This window comes from Giraffa tippelskirchi, chromosome 5 (genome assembly GCF_054371585.1).
Source record: "Giraffa tippelskirchi isolate mGirTip1 chromosome 5, T2T-mGirTip1v1.2.pri, whole genome shotgun sequence".
Lineage (NCBI taxonomy): Eukaryota > Metazoa > Chordata > Mammalia > Artiodactyla > Giraffidae > Giraffa > Giraffa tippelskirchi.
This window is the reverse complement of record NC_137279.1, coordinates 97508542-97534351: the sequence shown is the minus strand read 5'-3', so window position 1 is coordinate 97534351 and position 25810 is coordinate 97508542. Positions and strand designations below refer to the sequence as shown.

General features: G+C 37.1%; 1 protein-coding gene across 5 annotated transcripts in view; it reads left to right on the top strand.

Moving 5' to 3' along the window:
* The window catches only part of SNX27 (sorting nexin 27), an 81215-nt gene that overhangs the window by 30020 nt on the left and 25385 nt on the right, over positions 1–25810 (top strand). For 4 of the 5 annotated variants that reach the window (XM_081490881.1, XM_081490880.1, XM_081490879.1 and 1 more), the window contains 4 exons: positions 16090–16282; positions 17835–17899; positions 19700–19804; positions 22686–22764. In XM_081490881.1, the coding sequence (XP_081347007.1) occupies positions 16090–16282; positions 17835–17899; positions 19700–19804; positions 22686–22764 (442 nt within the window). Of the gene's footprint in view, positions 1–14031; positions 14041–16089; positions 16283–17834; positions 17900–19699; positions 19805–22685; positions 22765–25810 lie in introns of those variants that run through there. The other variant, XM_081490882.1, reaches the window with a different exon arrangement.

Here is a 25810-nt window from a genome sequence, read left to right as displayed (position 1 = left end):
AATTGCCAGCATCTGTTGGATCATCGAACAAGCAGGAGAGTTCCAGAAGAACATCTACTTCTGCTTTATTGACTACACCTAAGCCTTTGACTGTGTGGATCACAACAAACTGTGGAAAATTCTTCAAGAGATGGGAATACCAGACCTCCTTACCTGCCTCCTGAGAAATCTGTATGCAGGTCAAGAAGCAACAGTTAGAATTGGACATGGAAAAACAGACTGATTCCAAATTGGGAAGGGGGTTTGTCAAAGCTGTATATTGTCACCCTGTTTATTTAACTTATATGCAGAGTACATCAAGCGAAATGCTGGGCTGGATGAAGCACAAGCTGGAATCAAGATTGCCGGGAGAAATATCAATAACCTCAGATATGCAGATAACACCACCCTTATGGCAGAAAGCAAAGAAGAACTAAAGAGCCTCTTGATGAAAGTAAAAGAAGAGAGTGAAAAAGTTGTCTTAAAACTCAACATTCAGAAAACTAAGATCATGACATCCAGTCCCATCACTTTGTGGCAAATAGATGGAGAAACAATGGAAACAGTGACGGACTTTATTTTTGGAGGCTCCAAAATCACTGCAGGTGGTGACTGCAGCCATGAAATTAAAAGACGCTTGCTCCTTGGAAGAAAAGCTATGACCAACCTAGACAGCATGTTAAAAAGCAGAGACATTACTTTACTAACAAAGGTCTGTCTAGTCAAAGCTATGGTTTTTCCAGCAGTCATGTGTGGATGTAAGAGTTGGACTATAAAGAAAGCTGAGTGCCGAAGAATTGATGCTTTTGAACTGTGGTGTTGGAGTAGACTCTTGAGATTCCCTTGGACTGCAAGGAGATAAATCTAGTCAATCGTAAAGGAAATTAGTCCTGTATATTCATTGGAAGAACTGATGCTGAAGCTGAAACTCCAATCCTTTGGCCACCTGATGGGAAGAACTGACTCACTGGAAAAGACCCTGATGCTGGGAAAGATTGAAGGCAGGAGGAGAAGGGGGCGACAGAGGATGAGATGATTCGATGGCATCACTGACTTGATGGACATGAGTTTGAGTAAGCCCCAGGAGTTGGTGATGGACAGGGAAGTCTAGTGTGCTGCAGTCCATGGGATCGCAAAGAGTCGGACACAACTGAGCGAGCGAACTGAATACTTCTTCTCCAGTTTGGATTCCTTTTATTTCTTTTTGTCTGTGATTGCTTTTGGCTAGGGCTTCTAAAACTGTTGAATAAAAGTGACAAGAGTGGGTATCCTTGTTTTATTCCTGATCTTAGAGGAAATGCTTTCCTTCAGCTTTTCACTGTTGAGTATGATGTTAGCTGTGGATTTGTGATATATGGCTTTTAATATGTAGAAGTATGTTCTGTCTGGGCCTACTTTCTGAAGAGTTTTTATCATAAATGGGTGTTGAATTTTATCAGAAGCTTTTTCTGTGGTTTTTATTCTTCAATTTGTTAATGTGGTGAATCACATTGATTGATTTGTGAATATTGAAAAATCCTTGCATCCCTGGAATGAATCCCACTTGGTCATTGTTTATGATCCCTGAAACTCCAATACTTTGGCCACCTCATGCGAAGGGTTGACTCATTGGAAAAGACCCTAATGCTGGGTAGGATTGGGGACGGGAGGAGAAGGGGACGACAGAGGATGAGATGGTTGGATGGCATAACCGACTCAATGGACATGGGTTTGGGTAGACTCTGGGAGTTGGTGATGGACAGAGAGGCCTGGCATGCTGTAATTCATGGGGTTGCAAAGAGTCAGACACGACTGAGCGACTGAACTGAACTGAACTGAATGTATCGTTGGAGTTGGTTTGCTAGTATTTTGTTGAAGATTTTTATATCTGCCTGTAATTTTGTGTGTGTGTATGATATCTTTTTTTGGTTTTGGTATCAGGGTGATGATGGCCTCATAGAGTGAGTTCAGATGTGTTCCTTCCCCTGCAAATTTTTAGAATAATTTCAGAAGGATAGCTGTTAACTCATCTCTAAATGTTTCGTAGAATTCACCTTCTAAGCCATCTGGTCTTGGACTTTTGTTTGTTGGGAGTTTTTAAATTCCTAATTTAATTTCAGTACTGGTAATTGGTCTGTTCATATTTTCTATTTCTTCCCTGTTCAGTCTTGGGAGATTGTACTAGTCTAAGAATTTGTCCATTTCTTCTAGGTTGTCTATTTTATGGGCACATAGTTGCTTGTAGTAGTCTCTACGGTCCTTTGTAGAGGTACTTTTAATCATAAGACGCCTGAGAAGTAGAAATCAAGGTCCGGTTCTAAAAATGGATCCATTGGATGTTGGCACCTTTGGGGAATTGCCTAAGACTTTGAGAACCTCTGTAGACTTAGAAAAGGAATGAAACTACTAATTGTCCTTTTTTAAAAATCAACTTCATTAAGCATAATATACTTGCATTAACATTCATCACTGTTAAATGTCCAGTTTCATGAGTTTTAATTAATGTACATAGTTTTATAATCACCACAGTCAATATAGAACATTTTCGTTGTCCCAGAAAGGTGCCTCACACCCTTTGCAGTCATCTTCTCTCCCTCCCACTGCTTTTATCAACCACTGATCACCTTTCTGTCACTGTATTTTGTCTTTTCTTGAATGTAAAATAAATGAAACCATATAGTATATAGTCTTTCATGTCTGGGTTTGTTCACTTAGTGTAGTTCTTCTAAGATTGATGGTGTAGTTGCATAGACCAATAGATTATTGCATTTAATTACTGATAGTATTCCATTGGGTGGATTTATTACAATTTATTTATCCATCCTCTTGTTGTTGCCCATTTGTGTTGTTTCCAGTTTGGGCTATTATTACTGAAGTTGCTATGAAATAATATTAATGTACAGGTTTTTATGTAGATTTATGTTTTCATTTCCCTTGAGTATATACATAGTTAGAAATGGAATTGCAGGATCAAATGCTAAGTGTAAGTAACCTTATAAACTGTTTTCCAAAGAGGCTGTACTATTTTTGTATTCTCATCTGTAGTGGAGTGTTCCAGTTGCTCCATAACCTCTTGAACAGTTGGTATTTTAAGTTTTTAAATTCTGGTTATTCTGAGTATAATGGTAGCTCACTCTGATTTTAATTTGCATTTGCCTAATGACTCGTGATGAGTGTATTTTCATCTGCTTACTGGCTTTTCTTATATCTTCATTGTTGGCGTAGTTGTTCTACTCTTGCCCATTTAAAAAATTGGACTGTTTGTCTTGTTATTTTGTGTAAGAGTTCTGTATGTATTCTGTATATGTCTTCTATCAGGTAGATGCCTTGTAAAATATTTCTCCCAGTCTGTGGCTTGCCTTTTTATTTTATTTTTAGCTGCCTTTGAAAAAAAAAAAAAAGCTATAAATTCTGATGAAGTCTAGTTTGTCAATTTCTTTCTGTTATGGATAATACTTTTTTGTGTTCTAAGAAATCTGCCTGCCTGCCCCAAGGATGCAAATCTTTTATGTTTTCTTGTGAAAGTTTTATAGTTTTACCTTTGTGTTTTTGTAATAACTTTATTTTGAGGTTTGAGTCACATATCATAAATTCACCCATTTAAAGTATACAGTTCACTGGTTCTTAGTATGCTCAGCATTGTGCAACTATCACCACAATTTTAGAACATTTTCATCATCTCAAAAAGAAACTTTGTACCCTTTAGCCATCATTCTTCAAACCTCCTATCCCCTCTAGTCCTAGGCATCTACTTTCCATCTCTGTAGATTTGCCCACTCTGGATGTTTCATATAAATGAAGCCATATGTGTTTTCAAGGTTTATCCATGTTGTAGCATGTATCAACCAAGTGACATTCCATTTTATAAATATACCACATTTAACTTATCTGTTCTTCAGTTGATGGACATTTGGGTTTTTTCTACTTTTTGCTTCTTATGTATAATGCTGGATTGAGCATGTGTATACAAGTTTTTGTGTGGATACCTGTTTTCATTTCTCTTGGAAAGAAATACTCAGGAGTAGAGTCACTGGGTTATATGATAACTTTTATGATTAACTTTTTGAGGACATGCCAAACTGTTTCCAGAGTGGCTGGATCCTAGTTTTCTTGTTTGTTGTTTTTTTTGGCTGCGCCATGCTTGACATGCAGGATCTTAGTTCCCTGACCAGGGATCAAACCCACACCCCCTGTAGTAGAAGTGTGGAGTTTTAACCCCTGGACTGCCAGAGAAATCCCAGTTTTATTCTTATGTTTAGGTCTGTGATCCATTTTGAGTTGACTGTTTTATATGTATGATCTAGGGGTCAAGGTTATTTTCCCCCAACGTGGACATCTTGTTTCAGCAGTTGTGTTGAAAAGACCATTCTTTCCCCATTGAAACACCTTGACATTATTGTTGAAAATCAGTTGAACATACATGTGTGTTTTTATTTTTGTGTTCATTGAGTATATGTCTGAATATTTTAATATTTATGTCATTTTGAGTTTGTCCTCTGTTTAGTGTTTTTGTTTTCCTTGAGAATGGCTCATATCTTCTGAATTCTTTGTATAGTGAGTAATTTTGGATTGTATCCTGGGTATTATGAATGTTACAACTGTGTAGGCTCTGGATTCTGTGATGTTCTTCTGAGGAATGTTGATGTGTTTATTTTACGTGGCAGGTAACTGAGTAAGCTATGTCAGCTTCTGTGAGTTGTACAAGTCTCATTATAATTCTTTAAGCTTTAGCTGTGCTGCTTTTGAGTCGGTCCTGTGTGTATATCATTTAGGGAGGAATCAGCCTGAGGTATATGTGATGTTTGTTCACAGAGTTAAGGCATCTCTTTCTCTGATTCTCTCTCCTTTGGGATTCTCCACTCATTTTGGTGGCATCTGTGATTGCCCAGAACGTATCTCTCTTTCCACCAGCCAGAAAGATGTCTATTGGAGTTTTAGTTGCTTAAGTTATGCTACTTTGTGACTGATGTTCACTATCAAAGCAAAACTCCCTAAAAGTAGGAAACTCCCCAACTCTTTTGTCAATTGCTTAATGTTTTGACTCCTGTCTACAATTTTAGGGTGCTATTCAGAATCCTCAGGTAATTGGTTTTTGTGTTTTTTTTCCAGAGTTTGTGGTTGTTCACTGGGAGGGTTGGTCTATGGTGAGTTTACCTGAAGCATAATCTTCAGTTCTACCCATTTTTTATATGTAATGAAGCTATTATGTCATTTTGATGAATTGATCCCTTAAACATTCTCACTTGTAATGTTCTTTGTTCTGAAGTCTTTCTCTAATGTTAACATATAGCCACTAATAGTCACTTCAGCCTTCTTTTGATTATTGTTTTCATTGGATATCTTTTCCATCCTTTTAAACCTATCTTTATAATTATATTTGAAATGGGTTTATTGTAGATAGCATATAATTGTGTCTTTCTTTTTTATGCAGTTTGGCAATCTTGGTCTTTTATTTAGAGTGTGTAGTCTGCTTGCTTAGTATAATTATTGATATAGTTAAAATTAAATCTACCATCTTATTCTTTGTTATCTGTATCTCATCTGTTCTTTATTCCTCCTTTCTTGCTCTTTTCAATTAGTAGAATATTTTTAATGATACCATGTTATCTCTATATAATTTGTTTCATTTTGTTAGTGGTTGTTCTAGGTTTACAGTATGCATCTTTATAAATAGTATCTTTAATACATTATTGCTTCTCAGTGTAAGAATTTACTAATGGTATATTTCATTTCTACCTTCTATCCTTTGTGCTGTTGTTATACATTTTTCTTCTATATGTATGATAAATTTTATGAGATTTTGTTGTTGTCTTTGCTTTAAGTAATTAAAGAGATTGAAAATGAGAAGAGTTTCTTTATATTTAAGCACCTATTTCCATTTCTTGTGTCTTTCATTCCTTTGTGTAATTGTAGATTCAGTTTCCATCTGGTATCATATTCCTTATGCCTGAAGAAATTCCATTAATATTCTTGTAGTGTAGATCTGCTGGCAGTGATTTCTCATAGCTTTTGTTGATGTGAAGAAGTCTTTATTTCACCCTTATGTTTGAAAGGCATAAAATTCAAGGATGATGGTTTTTTCTTTCAGTATATTAAAAATGTCATGCCAAAGAACCAGCTCTTAGTTTCATCAGTCTTTTCTATTATTCTGTTGTTATTTAGTCTCTATTTCATTTATTTCTGCTCTGATCTTTATGGTCTCTTTCCTTCTACTAACTTTGGGTTTTGTTTGTGTTTTTTCCTAGTTACTTTAGGTGTAAGTTTAGCTTGTTTATTTGAGATTTTTCTTGTTTCCTGAAGTAGACTTATATTGTTACAAACATCTCTTAGAACTGCTTTTTGTTGTTTGCATAGGTTTTGGATATTGTGTTTTCATTTGTCTCCATGTATTTTTAAATTTCCTCTTTGATTTCTTCACCCATTATTTGTTGAGTAGCATACTGTTTAGCCTCCATATGTTTGTGGTTTTTGCAGGGTTTTTTTTATTGTAATTCATTTCTAGTCTCATAGCATTGTGGTCAGAAAAGATGTTTGATATGATTTCAATCTTAAATTTCATGAGACTTGTTTTGTAGTCTAGTATGTGATCTGTTCTGGAGACTGTTCTATGTGCACTTGAAAAGAATGAATAATGTGCTTCTTTTGGGTGGGATGTTATACATGCTAGCAAAGTACTGCTCAGAATCCTTCAAGCTAGGCTTCAACAGTATGTGAACCAAGAACTTCAGATGTACAAGCTGGATTTAGAAAAGGCAGAAGAATCAGAGCTCAAATTGCCGACATCTGTTGAATCATAGAAAAAGCTAGAGGATTCCAGAAAAACAAATACTTCTGCTTCATTAACTATGCTAAAGCCTTTGACTGTGTAGATCACAACAAACTGTGGAAAATTCTTCAAGAGATGGGAATACCAGACCACCTGACCTGCTTTCCGAGAAACCTGTATGCAGGTCAAGAGGCAACAGTTAGAACTGGACATGGAACAACGGACTGGTTCAAAATTGGGAATGGAGTACGACAGGGCTGTATATTGTCACCCTGCTTATTCAGCTTATATGCAGAGTACATCATGTGAAATGCCAGGCTGAATGAAGCACAGGTTGGAATCAAGATTGTGGGAAGAAATATCAATAACCTCAGATATGCAGATGACACCACCCTTATGGCAGAAAGCAAAGAAGAACTAAAGAGCCTCTTGATGAAAGTGAAAGAAGAGAGTGAAAAGTTGTCTTAAAACTCAACATTCAAAAAATGAAGATCATGGCATCCAGTCCCATCACTTCATGGGAAATAGATAGGGAAACAATGGAAACAGTGACAGACTTTATTTTCTTGAGCTCCAGAATCTCTGTGGATGGTGACTGCAGTCATGAAATTAAAGGACACTTGTTCCTTGGAAGAAAAGGAATGATAAACCTAGACAGCATATTAAAAAGCAGAGACATTACTTTGCCTATCAAGGCCCATATAGTCAAAGCTGTGGTTTTTCCAGTAGTCATATATGGTGTGAAAACTGGACAATAAAATAAGTTGAGTGCTGAAGAATTGATGCTTTCAAACTGTGGTGCTGGAAAAGACTCTTGAGAGTCCCTTGGACTGCAAGAAGATCAAACCAGTCAATCCTAAAGGAAATCAACCCTGAATATTCATTGGAAGGACTGATGCTGAAGCTGAAGCGCCAATCCTTTGGCCACCTGATGGGAAGAGCTGACTCATTGGAAAAGACCCTGATGCTGGGAAAGACTGAAGGCAGGAGGAGAAGGGGGTGACAGAGGACGAGATAGTTGGATGGCATCACCAACTTAATGGATATGAGTTTGAGCAAACTCTAGGAGATGGTGAGGGACAGGGAAGGTTGGCATGCTGCAGTCCATGGGGCTGCAAAGAGTCGGACACAACTGAGTGACTGAATAGCAACAACAACTATGTATATCTATAGCTGTTGTTGTTCAGTTAAGTCTTTCTGGTCTGATGTGTCATTTAAGGCTAGTGTTAATTATTGATTTTCTTTTTCTTTTTTTTTTTTGGCCATAGCACTTGGCATGTGGGTCTTAGTTTCCCCCCCTCAGGGATTGAACCCATAACCCCTGCATTGGCAGTGCAGAGTCTTAACCACTGGAATGCTGGGACTATCCCTCGTTATTGATTTTCTGTTTGGATGATCTCTCCGTTGATGTAGGTGTGGTGTTAAAGTCCTGTACTATCATTGTGTTACTGTCAGTTTGTCCCCCTTTATATTTATTAATATTTGCTTTGTGTATTTAGGTGCTCCTTTGTTGGGTGCATGGGCATCCCTGGTGGCTCAGATGGTAAAGAATCTGCCTGGAATGCAGAAGACCTGGGTTTGATCCCTGGGTTGTGAAGATCCCCTGGAGAAGGGAATGGCAACCCACTCCAGTATTCTTGCTTGGAGAATTCCATGGACAGAGGAGCCTGGTGGGCTATAGTCCGTGAGGTGTCAAAAAGTCAGACATGACTGAGCAACTAACACAGTGGCAACAGCATGTTGGGTGCATATATATTTACAAATTGTTATATCTTGCTGGATTGCTTCATTGATTGTTATGTAATTTTCTTCTTTATCTCTTATTACAGACCTTGTTCTAAGGTAATTTGGTTTGATATAAGTATTGTTACCCTGGCTTTCTTTACATTTCATTCATATGGCATACCTTTTTCCATTCCCTCCTTTTCTGCTTGTGTGTTTTTAGATCTGAAGTGAGTTTCTCTTAGGCAGCATATATGTGGTTCTTGTTTGTATATCCATTCAGCAGCTCTGTGTCTTTTGATTAGAGTAGGTAGTCGATTTATATTTAAAGTAATTGGATAGACTTGTACTTATTGCCATTTTATTAATTGTTTTGGGGTTGTTTTTATGACCCTTTTTTGTTCTTTTCTTTGTCTTTTGCTTTTTACCATGTCTTTAGTGTTATGTTTGGATTCCTTTCTCTTCTTTGTGTGTATATCTTGTGTAGACGTTTGGTTTGTGATTACCATGAAGTTTATATATAGCAGTCTGTCTGTCTATATGATTATTTCAAGTTTCTGATCCCTTAATTTCAAATGCATTTTAACAATCCTGTGTTTTTTTTACTCCTCACCATGTTTATTGTTGTTAACATCATATTTTACATCCTTTTTTGATGTGTATATCCCTTAACTGCTTATTGTGATATTGATGATTTTGATACTTTTGTCTTTTAACCTCCCTACTAGCTTTATGTGTGCTTCCCTGGTGGCTCAGAGGTTAAAGCATCTGCCTGCAATGCAGGAGACCTGGGTTCGATCCCTGGGTTGGGAAGATCCCGTGGAGAAGGAAATGGCAACCCACTCCAGTATTCTTGCCTGGAGAATCCCATGGATGGAGGAGCCTGGTAGGCTACAGTCCACCGGGTTGCAAAGAGTCGGACACGACTGAGCAACTTCACGTTCACTTTTCACTAGCTTTATAATTGACTGATCAACTACCTTTACTGTATGTTTGTCTTTAACAGTGAGATTTTTCCTTTCCTAATTTCTTATTTCTAGTTGTGGCTTTTTTTGCATAGAGAAGTCCCTTTAACATTTCTTGTAAAGTTGGTTTCATAGGGCTAAACTCTTTTAGCTTTTGCTTGTCTGTAAACCTTTTTTGATTTTCTCCTTCAAATCTGAATAATATCCTTTCCAGGTAGAGTATTCTTGGTTGTGGGTTTTTTCCTTTCATCACTATAGTATATTGTGCTACTCCCTACTGGTCTGCGGTTTCTGCTGAAAAAATCAACTGATAGCCTTATGGGAGTTCCCTTGTGCATAACTAGTTGCTTTTCCTTTGTTGCTTTTAATATTCTCTCTTTATCTTTAATTTTTGCTGTTTTAATGACAGTGTGTCTTGGTGTGGTCCTCTTTGGGTTGGTCTGTTTGGGACTCACTGAGCTTCCCAGATCTGGATGTCTGCTTTCTTTCCTAAGTTAGGAAAGTTTTTAGTTACTACATCTTCAGATATGCTCTCTGCATCTTTTATTTCTTTTCTCCTTCTGGGACCCCTGTTAAATGAATGTTATATGCTTGATGTTGTCCTAAAAGTCTCATTTTTAAAAATTATTTTTCCTTTTTTCTGTTCAGTTTGAGTTAGTTTCTTTACTCTGTCTTCCAGTTTTCTGATTCATTCCTCTGTATCATCTAATGTGTTATTGAATCCTTCTAGTGTATTTTTTATTTTAGTTACTGTATTTTTCATCTGTTTTAGTCTACTTTATATTTTCTAACTGTTTGTTAGAAAAATTCTAACTTCTCACTGTGTTCATCTAGTCTTCTCCAAAGTTCTTTGAACATTTTTATGATCATTACCTTGAAATCTTTGTTTCATAAATTGCTTATCTCCATTTCACTTAGTTCTTTTTCTGGGGTTTTGTCTTGTTCCTTTGTTTGGGACATATTTCTCTGTAGCCTCATTTTGCCTAATTCTGTGTTTTTATTTCTATGTATTTGGTAGGTTGGTATGTTTCCTGATCATGGAGAAGTGGCCTTAAGTAGGAGATGCCTATGGGCCAGCAGCATACTTGCTTCTGGTCTCCAGACCTTTATGCTTTAGGGGTGCCATCTATATGGGCTGCATGAGCCCTTCTGTTGTGGCAGGCTGACTCCTGTGAGGCACATTGGTAGGCATGGCTGGGCCCTGATTGGGTTGGTTGCCAAGCCTTGCCTAGTGCAGAAGCTGTCAGCCACTGGTGGGTGGGGCCATGTCCTGGGAGGGTTCTGGGTCAGATGTCAGACTGCTGGTAAGTGGGGCCAGTTCCTGACTCAGCTGGCTGAGGGGTCTGGGGTTTTCCACAGTGGATGTTGGCCCACTGGTGGGTGAGCCTTGATCCCTGGGCAGCTGGCCAATAAATATATATGGAGAGACAGTGATCAACATCATTAATAATCATGGACCTGTAAATTAGGACCAGAGCAAGAAATCTTTTCATACCCATTCCATTTGCAAAAATTAAGAGGATCTTTTTATATTATTACTGAAAAGGAGTGTAAGGAGTATAAATTTATGTAACTGCTTTAGCTTATAAGTTGGCATTGTCTCCTTAGGTTGAATATTCACATACCTTATAATTCTGAAGTTCTTCACGTGGAGTATATCCAGGAGAATCTCTTATATTAATGTATGTACTACAGGTGGCATATGTGCAAATGTTCACAGTAGCATTGTTCATAATAGCTAAAACCAAGAAATATTAAACCCCATAAACAACCTAAATGTATGTCAGCAGAACAGATTTTTTTTTTAATGCAAAACAACAAAGTATTATGTACAATAGAATAAACCACAAAGATACATAGCATTGTGGATGAGACTATGTGAAAAAATAAGTGCCAGAAAGTCTCATTCTGCATAATAGACTTTTTATAAAACTGAAATATCCTTCAAAAATTAAAATAAGGACTTCCTTGATAGTCCAGAGGCTAAGAATCTGCCTGCCAATGCAGAGGACACAGGTTTGATCCCTGGTCCGGGAAGATTCCGTGTGTCCTGAGGCAGCTAAACCCATGCATCACAATTGCTGAGCCCACATGTCACAACTACTGAAGCCCATGTGCTCTAGAGCCTGTGCTGTGCAACAAGAGAAGCTGCTGCAGTGAGAAACCCATGCACCACAACTAGAGAGTAGCCCCACCTTCCCACAGCTAGAGAGAGGCTGCACACAACAACAAAGACCCAGGGCAGCCAAAAAAATTAACATAAAAAATAAAAATGTAAAGATTACATGTAAACATAGGAATAAACTATGAAAAGAAAAACAAGGGAATAATGAAACATGGTTGAGCCTAATAATTTTGAGAGAGAAACAAGGAGATGGGGTGAAGGAGGCAGAGACTATGTGGTTAGAGATTGTGGTTAGAGATGTTTTTGTCAAGGTGTTAGCTTTTAGTTTATTTTTTACAACGTCAAACATAACTAAATTGGGATTTCCCTGGTGGTCCAATGATTAAGACACTCTGCGCTTCCACTGCAGGGGGTGTGAGTTCAATCCCTGGTTGGTGAACTAAGATCCCACATGCTGTGTGGAGTGGCAAAAAAACAAAAACAAAACAATTAATTAAAATAAATTTTAAAAGATAAAAATATCTAAATTAAATATCCAAACAGAGTTCATCAAATGAGACTGTGTTATGAACCAAGGATCATTGTTAACCCAGTTCTATACACCCGAGGTCCAAATAAAGAAAATAGATGCCATTTATGATCTACATTAGGGAAAACACACACACATAGCCTAAGTTCTTCAGGAGCATCTTGTTGTCTTTTGATTTTTTTCTTTCCAAGAAGAAACCTAAATACTTCAGCATTGGGAAAGAATCCCTTAGTTAAGGATCTCATGCATTTTGCTCTAAAGTCAGATAAGAATGCTGAATCTCCTTTTGCTATTATAAGCAGCTTGTGAATACCTGTTAAGGTGTCCTTTGGAAGACAAATTTTCAGCTAAAAGCAAGATTAAATGGCAAGGTGGCATTGCAAACAATTTGTTGGTCCTAATGTACATAGAGGATTTAGCCAGATCAATAGCATGAACCAGATGAATGTCTGTTTGATATTTGGAGGCAGAACTTGGGTGGCGTTGTCTTTTTTCTTTTTATTGGAGGATAATTGCTTTTACAATATTGTGTCTGATTACTTTTGCACTGTTTAAGGACATTCTCTTCTGTGTGTTCAGTAGCACAATTCCTGTGGGTTACTAGAGGCTTGAGAAAGTGAGAACATATTAATACTCAGATCCTACACAGAATGAGGGGAGAAGACAATGGCATCCCACTCCAGTACTCTTGCCTAGAGAATCCCATGGACGGAGGAGCCTGGTGGGTTGCAGTCCATGGGGTTGCTGAGAGTCGGCCATGACTGAGCGACTTCACTTTCACTTTTCACTTTCATGCCTTGGAGAAGGAAATGGCAACCCACTCCAGTGTTCTTGCCTGGAGAATCCCAGGGATGGGGGAGCCTGGTGGGCTGCCATTTATGGGGTCGCACAGAGTCGTCCACGACTGAAGTGACTTACAGCAGCCAGCAGCACACAGAATGAGATGTTACCATTTAAAAGCCTTAAGAAATCTGTAAGTGGGGATTAAGATAAAAATCTCTGATATCTGGAATTTTGTTTTTTGATATTGAATATAGAGCCCAGATATTACTAGAATTGCTTTCCCTACAGTGGTTTGTGCTTTTGTGAGGATTTATCAGTTACCACCTTCTGGCATTCATTCCACAGAATTAAATCATGAGGATAAAGCAAAATGGCATGGCATGGATTTTCAACATTTACATATAGAGAAATTTAGAAATTATTTCAAAGCTGAATTTTGAAACTTATTTGCAGAATCCAGAGAGACAAAATCAGATCACTGATCAGATAAGTTTTACACTTTCCCCACTCATAATTCATTCCTTACCCCTCATTGGGGTCTAACTCAGCAAAGAGTATCTCAAGAGGGCAATAACTTGTTACCCTTGGAAGCTGGCTTTGCAATGTTCATTCCAACTTCTGAAGTTTTGTAGGATATGGTCAGTTGGAGAAGACAGTGACCAATGATCGTCAAATTCAATATGTTCTCGCAAGCTAGACAAACTGTCTAATTCCATGTATGAGCCAGCCCGTCTGGGGTTTACATTAAGATGGAAAGATCCTAGAAGTACTACCTGCCTGCCTATATCTTTAGTCCCTATTTTATGATAATCTCCTTCATGTCTGGCAGATATATTTTTTTGACGGGCCATTCTCATTTGTGATGAGACCATGGTCATTTCTCATGGACCATGGACCTTCACGAGCTGATTCAGCAGGGAATCAGTCATTTTCTTTGCAAATGAGTGTGTCCAAATCAGCGAAATGAATACTAATGGATCATAGGTTAATTTTAAGGACAAATGAAGAACAAAGCATCACTGTTGTAATATCTTTTTGTATGTTTTTCGTTTGCTAAGCACTGCTCATTTAAAAATGGTTTGGCTTTTGTGGAAGCCATTCCTACCTGCATGAATGTATTACTGTACTGTCAGGCGTCCTATTTATAGTTCTGTTCCCTTTGACTTCACATTTAAGTGGGAAGAGGTGGGTGGTGAGAGGCTTTTTGATGTTACTGTTCTCACCTTATGAGAAACTGAAATTTTAGGGTTGAAATTGTCACAAAGGACTCTTAAGTTTTAGGGTTCTTTCTACCCTAAGAAATGTTTTGTTAGACTTGAGATCACTCAAGTGATCATCATTGGGGAAATGTAGTCATAGTCTTTAGAAGGCAGTGATGGGAATACTTGGTATTATGTGTGATTCATTACAATCGGTTACAAATTTGAGTGATAATTACAAGAAGAAAACTCGTTGATCAGGATCGTATTCATCCCTGGACACTGATAGTAGTTAGAGGCTTTGCTTAGGGGAGGATCATAGGAGGAGAGTTGTGAGAGAGGAGTTTTGAATGACTAAATTATTGTTGCATCTAATTTATACGTTCTTAAATCATAGAAGCATGGAAAAGATTCTTCTTGAGATGGAAGGAAATGCTTTGGTGTATACATTCTCAGTGACTAAGTCTTTATTTATTAAATTGAAGTATAGTTGATTTAGAGTAATTGTGTTAACTGCATCTGTACAACAAAGTTATATATATATATTTTATAAGAATATATTCTTTTTTGTATACATATATACATATATATATATATATACTTTCTTTTTTATATTCTTTTCCATTATGGTTTATCATAGGATATTGAATATAGTTCTCTATGCTGTACAGTAGGACCTTGTTGTTCATCTGTTCTGTGTATAAAAGCTTACATCTGGTAACCCCAGCCTCCTTCTCCCATCCCTCCCCCAACCCCTTCCCTCTTAGCAACCACCAGACTGTTCTATGTTCAGTAACTAAGTCTTGATTACACGAGTAGATGACCTGTTTTGTGCACATTTAAATTTTTGAGTGATTTTTGCTAAGCCAGTAAGTGTGATTTGGGACTAATTTTCCCGTCTCTGCGTAATTTGATATATTCTGAGACTACAAAGTTACTTACTTGATATTTTTGGATCATGTATCCCACCACTTTGCTTTATGAGGACACATATCTAAGAATTGCACATGTATACATTCATTTCTTCATCAAATATTTACTGAGTGCCTACCGTGTGCCAGGCCCTATTCTAGAAGCTTGGCATGCATCTGTGAACAATAGACAAAAATCTGTCTACTTCTTTATGAGGATTATTAACTGTTTATTATTATGAGGAGGTCCCTAGAGTACATTTATTCTTTAGCTTTTTGTTAACTCTGTTTTAATGTTGGAAAGGAGAAGACCAAAACTAGGGACATCTGATTTTAAAAAGGAGCTTTGGCATAAACTATCTTTTTGGTGGCAAAAATGATCTTTTTGGTAGCAAAAATACCAATATTGCTTGCATCATTTTTTAGGCCTTTTCTTTGGAAATGTGGTTCACACACAAATGTCAGTCACTTTGCTTTATGATCAATTCTAACCTTTTACATCTCTCTCTTTGCTTGCTTGTTCATTCACATTGGCTTTGAATGATTTTTAACTTTCTGAAAATAAAAACTGATAATTGCCTCCAAAGATATTTAAAACAGTGTGCTGGAGGTAATTGTAATAGCAAAAATAAGATCATGGGCCCCTTGAAGGCAGTATCTGTCTTTTTTACATACAATTTCTGGCATGTTTATTAAAAGTAAATCTTGTTTTATGGTGACCTTGAACATAAATTCTCTGTTAAGTATATAGAGAAATATAGCTGTTGCTGCTGCTGCTAAGTCGCTTCAGTTGTGTCCGACTCTGTGTGACCCCATAGACGGCAGCCCATCAGGCTCCCCTGTCCCTGGGATTCTCCAGGCAAGAACACTGGAGTGGGTTGCCATTTCCTTCTCCAAGGCATGAAAGTGAAAAGTGAAAGTGAAGTCGCTCAGTCGTGTCCAACTCTTTGCAACCCCATGGACTGCAGCCTCCCAGGCTCCTCTGTCCATGGGATTCTCCAGGCAAGAGTACTGGAGTGGGCTGCCATTGCCTTCTCCGACCTAACCCGTGTTAATCTGAGCCTGACTCTAGGTGATTCTGTGATTTAATATGTAGTAAGTAGGCTCTTTTTTGTTCTTCCCTCTCACCAGGTCTACAATGTTTACATGGCAGGGAGGCAGCTGTGTTCTAAGCGGTACCGGGAGTTTGCTATCTTACACCAGAACCTGAAGAGAGAGTTTGCCAACTTTACATTTCCCCGACTTCCAGGGAAGTGGCCATTCTCTTTATCAGAACAGCAATTAGATGCCCGACGTCGGGGGTTGGAAGAATATCTAGAAAAAGGTAAGCCAGCCTATTAAACTCTATTATCTTGAGTAAACATAAGGTCGAGATAGTATGTTGTGGCTCCTAAGCTGCATAGCTAAGTTTCCTCAATAGTGAAAGTCACATTTCTGGCTATAGATGTTGATTGATCTGAGCATTAAAGCCAACACTGAACTGTTCAGTACAGCAGTTAATAGCCTATATTATTGACTCACTGAACACTTAACAACAATAAAAAAATGCATAATTATTTTTTTATGCATTAAGGACCTTTATTTATAGGGTTATGTTATTTGCCAGCAAACAGATACACACTCAACATGCTAAATTTATTTGGAAGCTAGGTATTTAAGACATTGTTATGAAAATGATTCTTGGTTTACTGACATAGCCTACTTGAAAATCCCTTATTCCTTTTGGACAGGTTTGCTGAGTTGTAAGTAAGCTAAAGTCCCCTTGTTCTTAGCAGGTTATAGGTAGAAATATTAAAACTAACTTGTTATTAGTATCTCAGGACTTGCAAACAAGACATTAGGAATCTTTGGATGTGGCAGCTGAGACATTCATTTGTCTAGAAAGGCAGGGAGAAATGACACAGATCTCCTAAATATGATGGTTCAGTTTGTGGCTCAGAGAAGAGACCTTGCTTTGATATATTATAGAGTTATATAATTTGCTAGGCACACAATAGTCTTTTCTTTAAAATACTCATTTAATAGAATAATGGTCTTATGTGGTATTTAGTAATCCTGTGTCCTTGTAGAAGAACTGATTGACCTAGTTTAATTTTTTAAAACTTTGGTAGAGAGCTTTCCCTGAAGAAAAACCATTTCCTCCATAGAAGGTAGTTAAACTTCATCTATTTTTAACTTCTCTAACGTGGAATGGCCTCTAAACACAGCCCTTGGGAAATGAAAAGGAGTACAATTTTTTTTTAATAAAATGAAGTAAAATCAGCGGTGTAATTTATTATCCCCTTGAGAATGTTAGGAAATTGACTCTCTTAGATGATTGCCTACCTACCTGCCTGTTTTCCTTCCCTTCCTTTTCCCTTTCTCTCTCTCTTTTCAGTTATAGTTGTTTTGAAGTTAAGCTTAGTGAGATGAGAAGAGGTACTCAGCTTAATGCTTGATTACCCCTTTTTTTCCAAAGTGGCTTTAAATGTTAATGATTCTCTTACTGACCTTCTCCTATGCCAAACAGATATTTTTCTTTGTATTTTAATTGTGTGTTTGATACATTCCTAATGTCCGTACTATTGCTCTATTCTCTGGCTTATTAACGCAAGCCAGCAAAGTTGGATTTACTAAACTTTTATTTCTCTTTTATGAGTGACTTCGTTTGTCTATGTTTAATGTTTTTAGAAAGCTGTATCTTTGTACATCCTATTGTTCCTCAGTTCTGCTTCATATATAAATGTTTGTTGTGCTTAAAATACCATGTGTCATGGATGGCATACTACTTCAGCATTGCCTGTTACTGATGATTTATATTTAAATCTTGATATGTTCTTGACTATATATTCTTAATTTTAGGGCCTCATGCCAGATTGTATCTTTGTTTTCTATAGTGTGCTCAATACGAGTCATTGGCGAAAGTGACATCATGCAGGAATTTCTATCAGAATCAGATGAGGTAGGTGAATACCCACTACAGTGACTATTTCCCTCTTGGCTCCTTGTGGGGAAAATTGAAGTTATTGATTCTGGATTGAATTGCCATAAATTCTCCAAATGACTAATTTTTCAACTTCCTTTTTTACGTGTTCTGCTTATCCTTCATGTCCTAGTGTTAGGTCCACCTGCTCTTTGATCCCTTCCCTGATGCTCAAGTCATTAATTTTCTATTCCACGAAGAACTTCTGCAGTCAGTACCACTTAATTATCACCTTGTTGCTATCTCATTCTCTAATTTTTTATACATATAGTCAGGTTATCACTTCATAATTTTACTTTACTAGAGTATGAGCTACATGTAGGTAAGAGCTAAATCTTAATTATTTTCTTTTCAGCTTTTTGACATATAATTGTCAAATAGGAATTGTATATATTAAGGTGTATGACTTGATGTTTTGATATCTGTATAAATTGTGAAATGATCACCATAATCAAGTTAACATTTATCACCTCATTACTATTTGCTCCCTTCTTTCTTGTTCTTTTCTTCCTTCCATCCTTCCATCTTCCCTTCCTTCCTTTCTTCACTTCTGATCTTCCCCTTAGCAAATTTAAGATATACGAAATAGTATTGTTAACTATGATCACCATGCTGTACATTAGATCTTCAGAACAAGAGCTAAATCTTGATCATCTTTATATTCCCAGTGCCTTAGCACAATGTCAAACATACTGTAGGTGCTTAATAAATACTAATTGAATAGACGAATGACTGTGTAATGCAACTGTACTAGTATGTTATTCATTGGTTATTTTATATGTATATATTTTATTTTCCCAACTGGATTATAAGTTCTTGCAGACAAGGGCTTATAACAAAATAATGCTTAGGATGATTTTAGGCAATTTTACTTTTTTAAAAGTGGTATTTGTTCCTAAATAGTTGTTTCTCTGTAGTAAAAATTACAAGGTCACAGTTTGTTAGAGGAATGTGTAAATTTATCAAAAGCAGTAAGAGAAAAGGACTTTTGAATTAAGGAGGATAAGAATTGTTTACTCTTTACTTGAAGAAAATTGTACATCAGACTAATGCAGATTCCTGAGTTTCATCAATTTTTCCTTTCAAAGGTGTGGTGATTATTTCAGAGTCCGGAAAGGAACTTAGAATTCCACTTGAGCCAGTCAGATATTGTTGTTGTTCAGTTGCTTAGTTGGTCCAACTCTTTGTGACCCCATGGACTGTAGCCCACCAGGCTGCTCTGTCCATGGGATTTCCCTGCAAGAATACTGGAGTGGGTTGCCATTTCCTCCTCCAGGGAATCTTCCCAACCCAGGATCAAACCTGTGTCTCCTGCACTGGCAGGTGGATTCTTTACCATTGAGCTACCAGGGAAGCCCATGCCTGACCATTTAAAATTAGAGAATATTTGTTGAAACTGCTGCTTTCAGTTGTTTTCTTTTCTCATTTGTGAGTTCTGAATGTTTGAAAGTAAGCCAAAAATCTCGTCTGTGTTTGACCTAGACGGCTTCACACAAGCTTTCTGTTTTGGATATGAGCACACTGAGTTTAATGTATTTCTTTCCTTCCTGTTCCTCTTAAAGGTTAACTTTTGCTGCAGCTGAAAGTCAGCTTTATGACTGACTTATAAAATGTAAATGTATTGATTCATAAGATGTCTTTTTTCCTCTTTTCATTGAAACTCATTTTCTTTCTGGTCACAAGTTTAGGTTGTTGTTTAGCTAGCATGTTGCAAGGAGAGTGAAGATATACTGGGTCATAATTTTTTTTTAATTAATTCTTTTTCTGTCTTTTCCCCAGAATTACAATGGTGTGTCCGATGTAGAGCTGAGAGTAGCATTACCAGATGGAACGACAGTTACAGTCAGGGTTAAAAAGAATAGTACTACAGACCAAGTATATCAGGTAAATTAAACTTGAACAAGTAGACTTGACATTGGTTGGTTTAAAACTGAGAAAGATAGATTAAATGAGTTAATACATATAAAGTGCTTGGAGTATCTGGCATGTAATAAATTTATTAAATATTAACTGCTACTGTTGATGTTAATTATTATTAATTTGAAAGTACTTTGTCTTCCTTAAAAGAAAGGCAATAAATATCTTAGGTTGTATTGGTTAGTACCCCCTCTTTTTAATTGTAAAAACTTTATAATGTACATGAAAATAGAATAGTACCATGAAGTTCCATGTTCTAATCATTCATATTTAATAATCCTCAAGATTTTGCCACATTTGTGTTATATATCCAGTTTTCCTTTTCCTTTGTTTAAATATTTTGAGACAAATTGCATGTTATTGGACCTGTATGCATCTCTAAAAAATATGGACATTCTTCTTATATAATCACAAAACCATTATCAAACCTAAAAAATTAACTACTTGCGTGGTATTAACTAATAACAAATCCATAGTCAGGTTTTCCCAGTTGTCTAAAAATGATTCTTTACAGTTGGTTTGTTAAAATCTGGATCTAAACAAGGTCCTCATGTGATATTTCCTTTCATTCCCTTCCCCAGCTTTTCCCCCCAGATTATTTGCTTTATTGCAGAAATTGGGTCTGTGTCCTGTGGTATGTTCCACATTCTGAATTTACCCATTTGTTTCTTTTGTCTATTTATGTCATTTCTGTTTCCTTATATTTTCTGTAAATGGAATTTTGCTCTAGAGGCTCAATTAGATTCAGCTTTTCTGTTAAGAATACTTCATAATTTGTGCTATATACTTCGTATTACTTCTCAACAGAGAAATACAATATCTGGTTATCCACTTTAACTGATTAATTAGTAGGTTTAGGTGGTAATAACTTGATATCTCCATTGTTTACTTCACCGATTTTTTTTATTCATTGAGTTTTTCACTGATGATTGCTGTTGTAACCAGTGATTGTATTAAGGGTTACAAAATGCTGATTTTCCAATTCTCTCATGTCTTCACATTTATTAACTAGAATTCTTCTATAAGAATGTTCCCTTATCAACTAAGGCTATTTGATATCCTGAAATACACTTTCTAGGGAAGTGGGGATAAATACTTAATTCTTCTCTTTTATTGCCAGTTTGTGGTATAAAGAAATGGTGCCCTTATTGATTCCAGTGATGTCCATTGAGATTTTTTTTTTAGTATCATGTGGGTTTTTAGATACACTCAGTATGATTTAATCAAAAGCAATATTCTTTCTGGTGCTCACATTGTTCTGTCTTTGGTCAATGGAAGCTCCTTCATGTCTGCTCCTGTGGGTTTTTTTGGTGCAACTCATTTGTTTATGATAACATCCTTGCTTTTTGGTACAACAAGATTCTCTGGGCTCATCTTTGTATATTTCCTATACTAGATCTAGAATCAGCCATTTCCCCAAGGAGTACTGTTTCCTTTCAGTGAGGAATGGTATTTAAAGATCATGATCCAGGTGCTGGGTATAATAGTTTCTTTTAGGCCTTTTCTTTGGTCGTTAATCTTGATTTGATACAGGTTTTCAGAGAGACTAGCAAGTTTCTGGATATTAGTGCTTATTTCTACTTTGTAGCAAATAAATTATCCCCCAAACATTTACTGTATACCATGGCAAAGGATATGTACAGGATCTGAGGTATTTCAGAAATTAGAAAATGGTAGATTGATTACAAGGAAACATTAATTTTATATAGCTTATTGATGTTTTGTTTTCAATATTTCTCTACAAAGGTCTAATTTTTTTTTTTTTTTAGTTCTCTCCTTACCGGATTACTGAGACTTCTAGCTATAAGCCATTTTCTAAACCCTGAGAAGATATCAGTTTCTGTCTGATGCAGTGTAGAATTGTAACTTAGAACACTTACAGTCTCCAGTTTCTACCTCACATCAGGGATGACCCTAGGTCTGCTTTGTGAGCAGATCTGGGAAGAAGGATATACTTATGTTTCGTTTACTGAGACACTAATACTCAACAGTTTTTTCTTGTTTAATTAACACCTTATTTATACATTTTGGGATTGACCTTGAAAAGGAATTTTGATACTGCTAGTTTGTGTTTTTTCCTTTATGTTTTGTTGTTGTTTGTATGTAATTTCAGTTTTCTTTTATCTGCATATGGATCTTTCAGTTTCTTTTTATTTGTCATGTTAGGACCTTAGTTTCTAGAGAGAAGGACTGATGCTTGTTCAAAATGTCTTTGTTGTTCCAACGTTTTGCTTTTTTCATGTGGATAAGAATGACAATAATTCTTAGGAAATGGAGGTCCCAAGCATGAGACATGGATTATCTGAAAAGTAAACAAGAATAATTTGTGAAGTATGAACAAAATTGATAACCAGTATTTTAAGCTCAAGAACCAAAGATATAGATCTTTTATGGTAACAGCCTGTGTTAAAATATAGGCTGAATGTGTAAGACTAGACATTTGTAAGAATTTATTTTCCTCTTAAAATCTGTCCTTGCGAAGCACATGTCTTGTTAAGTGCTGTTAAAAAAAGACCCTTATGAGATGAAGTTATATTTCAGAGAGCAAAGCTGATATTTAAGGAGAGACTATTAATCAGCTTTAAAATTCGTATTTAGAGATCATAGCTATTTGGGTCAAATACTGTAGGTATTTTTACCCTTTTATTTTGTGCATGTATATGCATGTATGTATACGTACATACAAAGAAGAGTAGCTATGGACCATGGATTTAGTTTATATGAAACCAAGATAGTAAGACCCAAGACCCTTCTCTTCTCCCTGCTTCTCATGCATACACCTATCTTTTCCCAGCCCCATGAAACTGATTAGTTTCCCTAAAACTAATCTATTTTGTTTACACTTTAGGCAATTGCAGCAAAGGTTGGCATGGACAGTACGACAGTGAATTACTTTGCCTTATTTGAAGTGATCAATCATTCCTTTGGTAAGTGCCAGTGACTGATACTAAGTTTGGGAATATTTTTTTCTAATACTAATGTGCCGAACATCTCAGAAGCTGTCAGATTGAAACTGTTGGCCTAGAGAAGAAGATATTGACGACACAGGGCAGTCCCACTAATTGGAACTGTTTTTAACAAGCAGACAGGACAAATCCCATTAAGCCCAAGTCTAGGTATCTGATCACCTTTTTCCTCTTCTGTCAGTGTTGATTACTTGCACCCAGCACTGAAGCAGATATTTTCATGAGATTTTTTAAAATCAGCGATTCAAAATTAATATATTCTGATGAAACCACATTAAAAAGAGGAGATTTTATTTAACTACAACTTGCTTTAGTGTTCTTTATGCTTTTTGTAGATTTTTAAGAATAGCTTTTTGTTTTCAGGAGTTAGAGATACACTGATTAAAAGGCTTTGCTTTAATGCATGTATTTAAGTTTCTGTGTAAACAGGTATCCTTTTCCTAGGAAGTTTTATTGCATGGTGACAGATTTTCTCTTACATATTAGTTTATAAAAGCTAGGGACAGTTTCATTGAGGGGAGGAAGTCGGAAGGCTCTCTTTAAATGACAGATTTCCAATGGTTTATGGGTTTTTTCCACATCATACGTATATATAGGGGTAAGGCCAGAAACAACAGATAATATCGATAGACCAGAATTTCCCCATTCTGGAAAGGGAGAGAGTTTGGGAGATTTGAATCGCCCTGACATCCCAGGTCAAGGTAGAACAACTTTGATTCCCCCTAAAGCAGCTATTTCTCAATTATTTATTGTCTTCCCAACTCTCTGTAGTCTAATAGGCAGATATAAATGTTGCAAAGGATTGCTAAGGAACCAGGACACTTGGATTCTAATCTTATCCTTCTTTTCAGTTCAGTTCAGTTTAGTCACTCAGTCATGTCCAACTCTTTGCGACCCCATGAACTGCAGCACCCCAGGCCTCCCTGTCGATCACCAGTTCCTGGAGGTTACTCAAACTCATGTCCATTGAGTTGGTGGTACCATCCAACCATCTCATCCTCTGTCATCTCCTTCTCCTCCTGCCTTTAATCTTTCCCATCATCAGGGTCTTTTCCAACGAGTCAACTCTTCGCATAAGGTGGCCAAAGTATTGGAGTTTCAGCTTCAACATCAGTCCTTCCAGTGAATACTCAGGACTGATTTCCTTTAGGATGGACTGGTTGGATCTCCTTGCAGTTCAAGGGACTCTCAAGAGTCTTCTCCAGCACCACAGATGAAAAGCATTAATTCTTCGGCACTCAGCTTTCTTTATAGTCCAACTCTCACATCCATCCATGACTACTGGAAAAACCATAGTTTTGACTAGATGGACCTTTGTTGGCAAAGTAATGTTTCTGCTTTTTAATAAGCTGTCTAGGTTGGTCATAACTATCCTTCCAAAGAGTAAGTGTCTTTTAATTTCATGGCTCTAGCCACCATCTGCAGTGATTTTAGAGCCCAACAAAATAAAGTCTATCACTGTTTCCATTGTTTCCCCATCTATTTGCGATGAAGTGATGGGACCGGATGCCATGATCTTAGGTTTCTGAATGTTAAGTTTTAAGACAACTTTTTCACTTTCCTCTTTCACTTTGATCAAGAGACTCTAGTTCTTCCTTGCTTTCTGCCATAAGGGTGGTGTCATCTGCATATCTGAGGTTATTGATATTTCTCCTGGCAAAATCTTGATTCCAGCTTGTGCTTCATCCAGTCCAGCATTTCTCATGATGTACTCTGCATATAAGTTAAATAAACAGGGTGACAATAGACAGCCTTGATGTTCTTCTTTCCTGATTTGGAACCAGTCTGTTGTTCCATGTCCAGTTCTAACTGTTGCTTCCTGACCTGCATCCAGGGTTCTCAGGAGGCAGGTCAGGTGGTCTGGAATTCCCATCTCTTGAAGAATTTTCCACATTTTGTTGTGATCCACACGGTCAAAGGCTTTGGCATAGTCAATAAAGCAGAAGTAGACTATGTTTTTCTGGAACTTTCTCGCTTTTTCGATGATCCAGTGGGTGTTGGCAATTTGATCTCTGGTTCCTCTGCCTTTTCTAAATCCAGCTTGAATATCTGGAAGTTCATAGTTCACGTACCATTGAAGCCTGGCTTGGAGAATTTTGAGCATTACTTTGCTAGCATGTGAGATGAGTGCAATTTTGTGATAGTCTGAGCATTCTGTGGCATTGCCTTTCTTTGGGATTGGAAGTCCTGTGGCCACTGCTGAGTTTTCCAAATTTGCTGGCATATTGAGTGCAGCACTTTCACAGCATCATCTTTTAGGATTTGAAATAGCTCAACTGGAATTCCATCACCTCCATTAGCTTTGTTCGTAGTGATGCTTCCTAAAGCCCGCTTGACTTTGCATTCCAGGATGTCTGGCTCTAGGTGAGTGATCACACCATCATGATTATCTGGGTCGTGAAGATCTTTTTTATATAGTTCTTGTATTGTTGCCACCTGTTCTTAATATCTTCTGCTTCTGTTAGGTCCATACCATTTCTGTCCTTTATTGAGCCCATCTTTGCATGAAATGTTCCCTTGGTATCTCTCATTTTCTTGAAGAGATCTCTAGTCTTTCCCATTCTGTTATTTTCCTCTTATTTCTTTGCATTGATCTCTGAGGAAAGCTTTCTTATCTCTCCTTGCTATTCTTTGGAACTCTGCATTCAAATGAGCATATCTTTCCTTTTCTCCTTTGCCTTTTGCTTCTCTTCTTTTCATAGCTGTTTGTAAGGCCTCCTCAGACAACCATTTTGCCTTTCTTTTTGGGGGGATTGTCTTGATCACTGCCTCCTGTACAATGTCACGAGCCTCCATCCATAGTTCTTCAGACACTCTGTCTATCAGATCTAATGCCTTGAATCTATTTGTCGCTTCCACTGCATAAGCTTCAGTTAGCAAATAAAATGAAAAATACTAAATCTCTCTTTTGCAGTGTTATAAAGACAGTAAACATCAAGAGAAAGAACTCAGCCTTTTTCAAGAGAAACAGTATAGAAATTAAAAGTGGTAGTGTTTTATCTTGCTT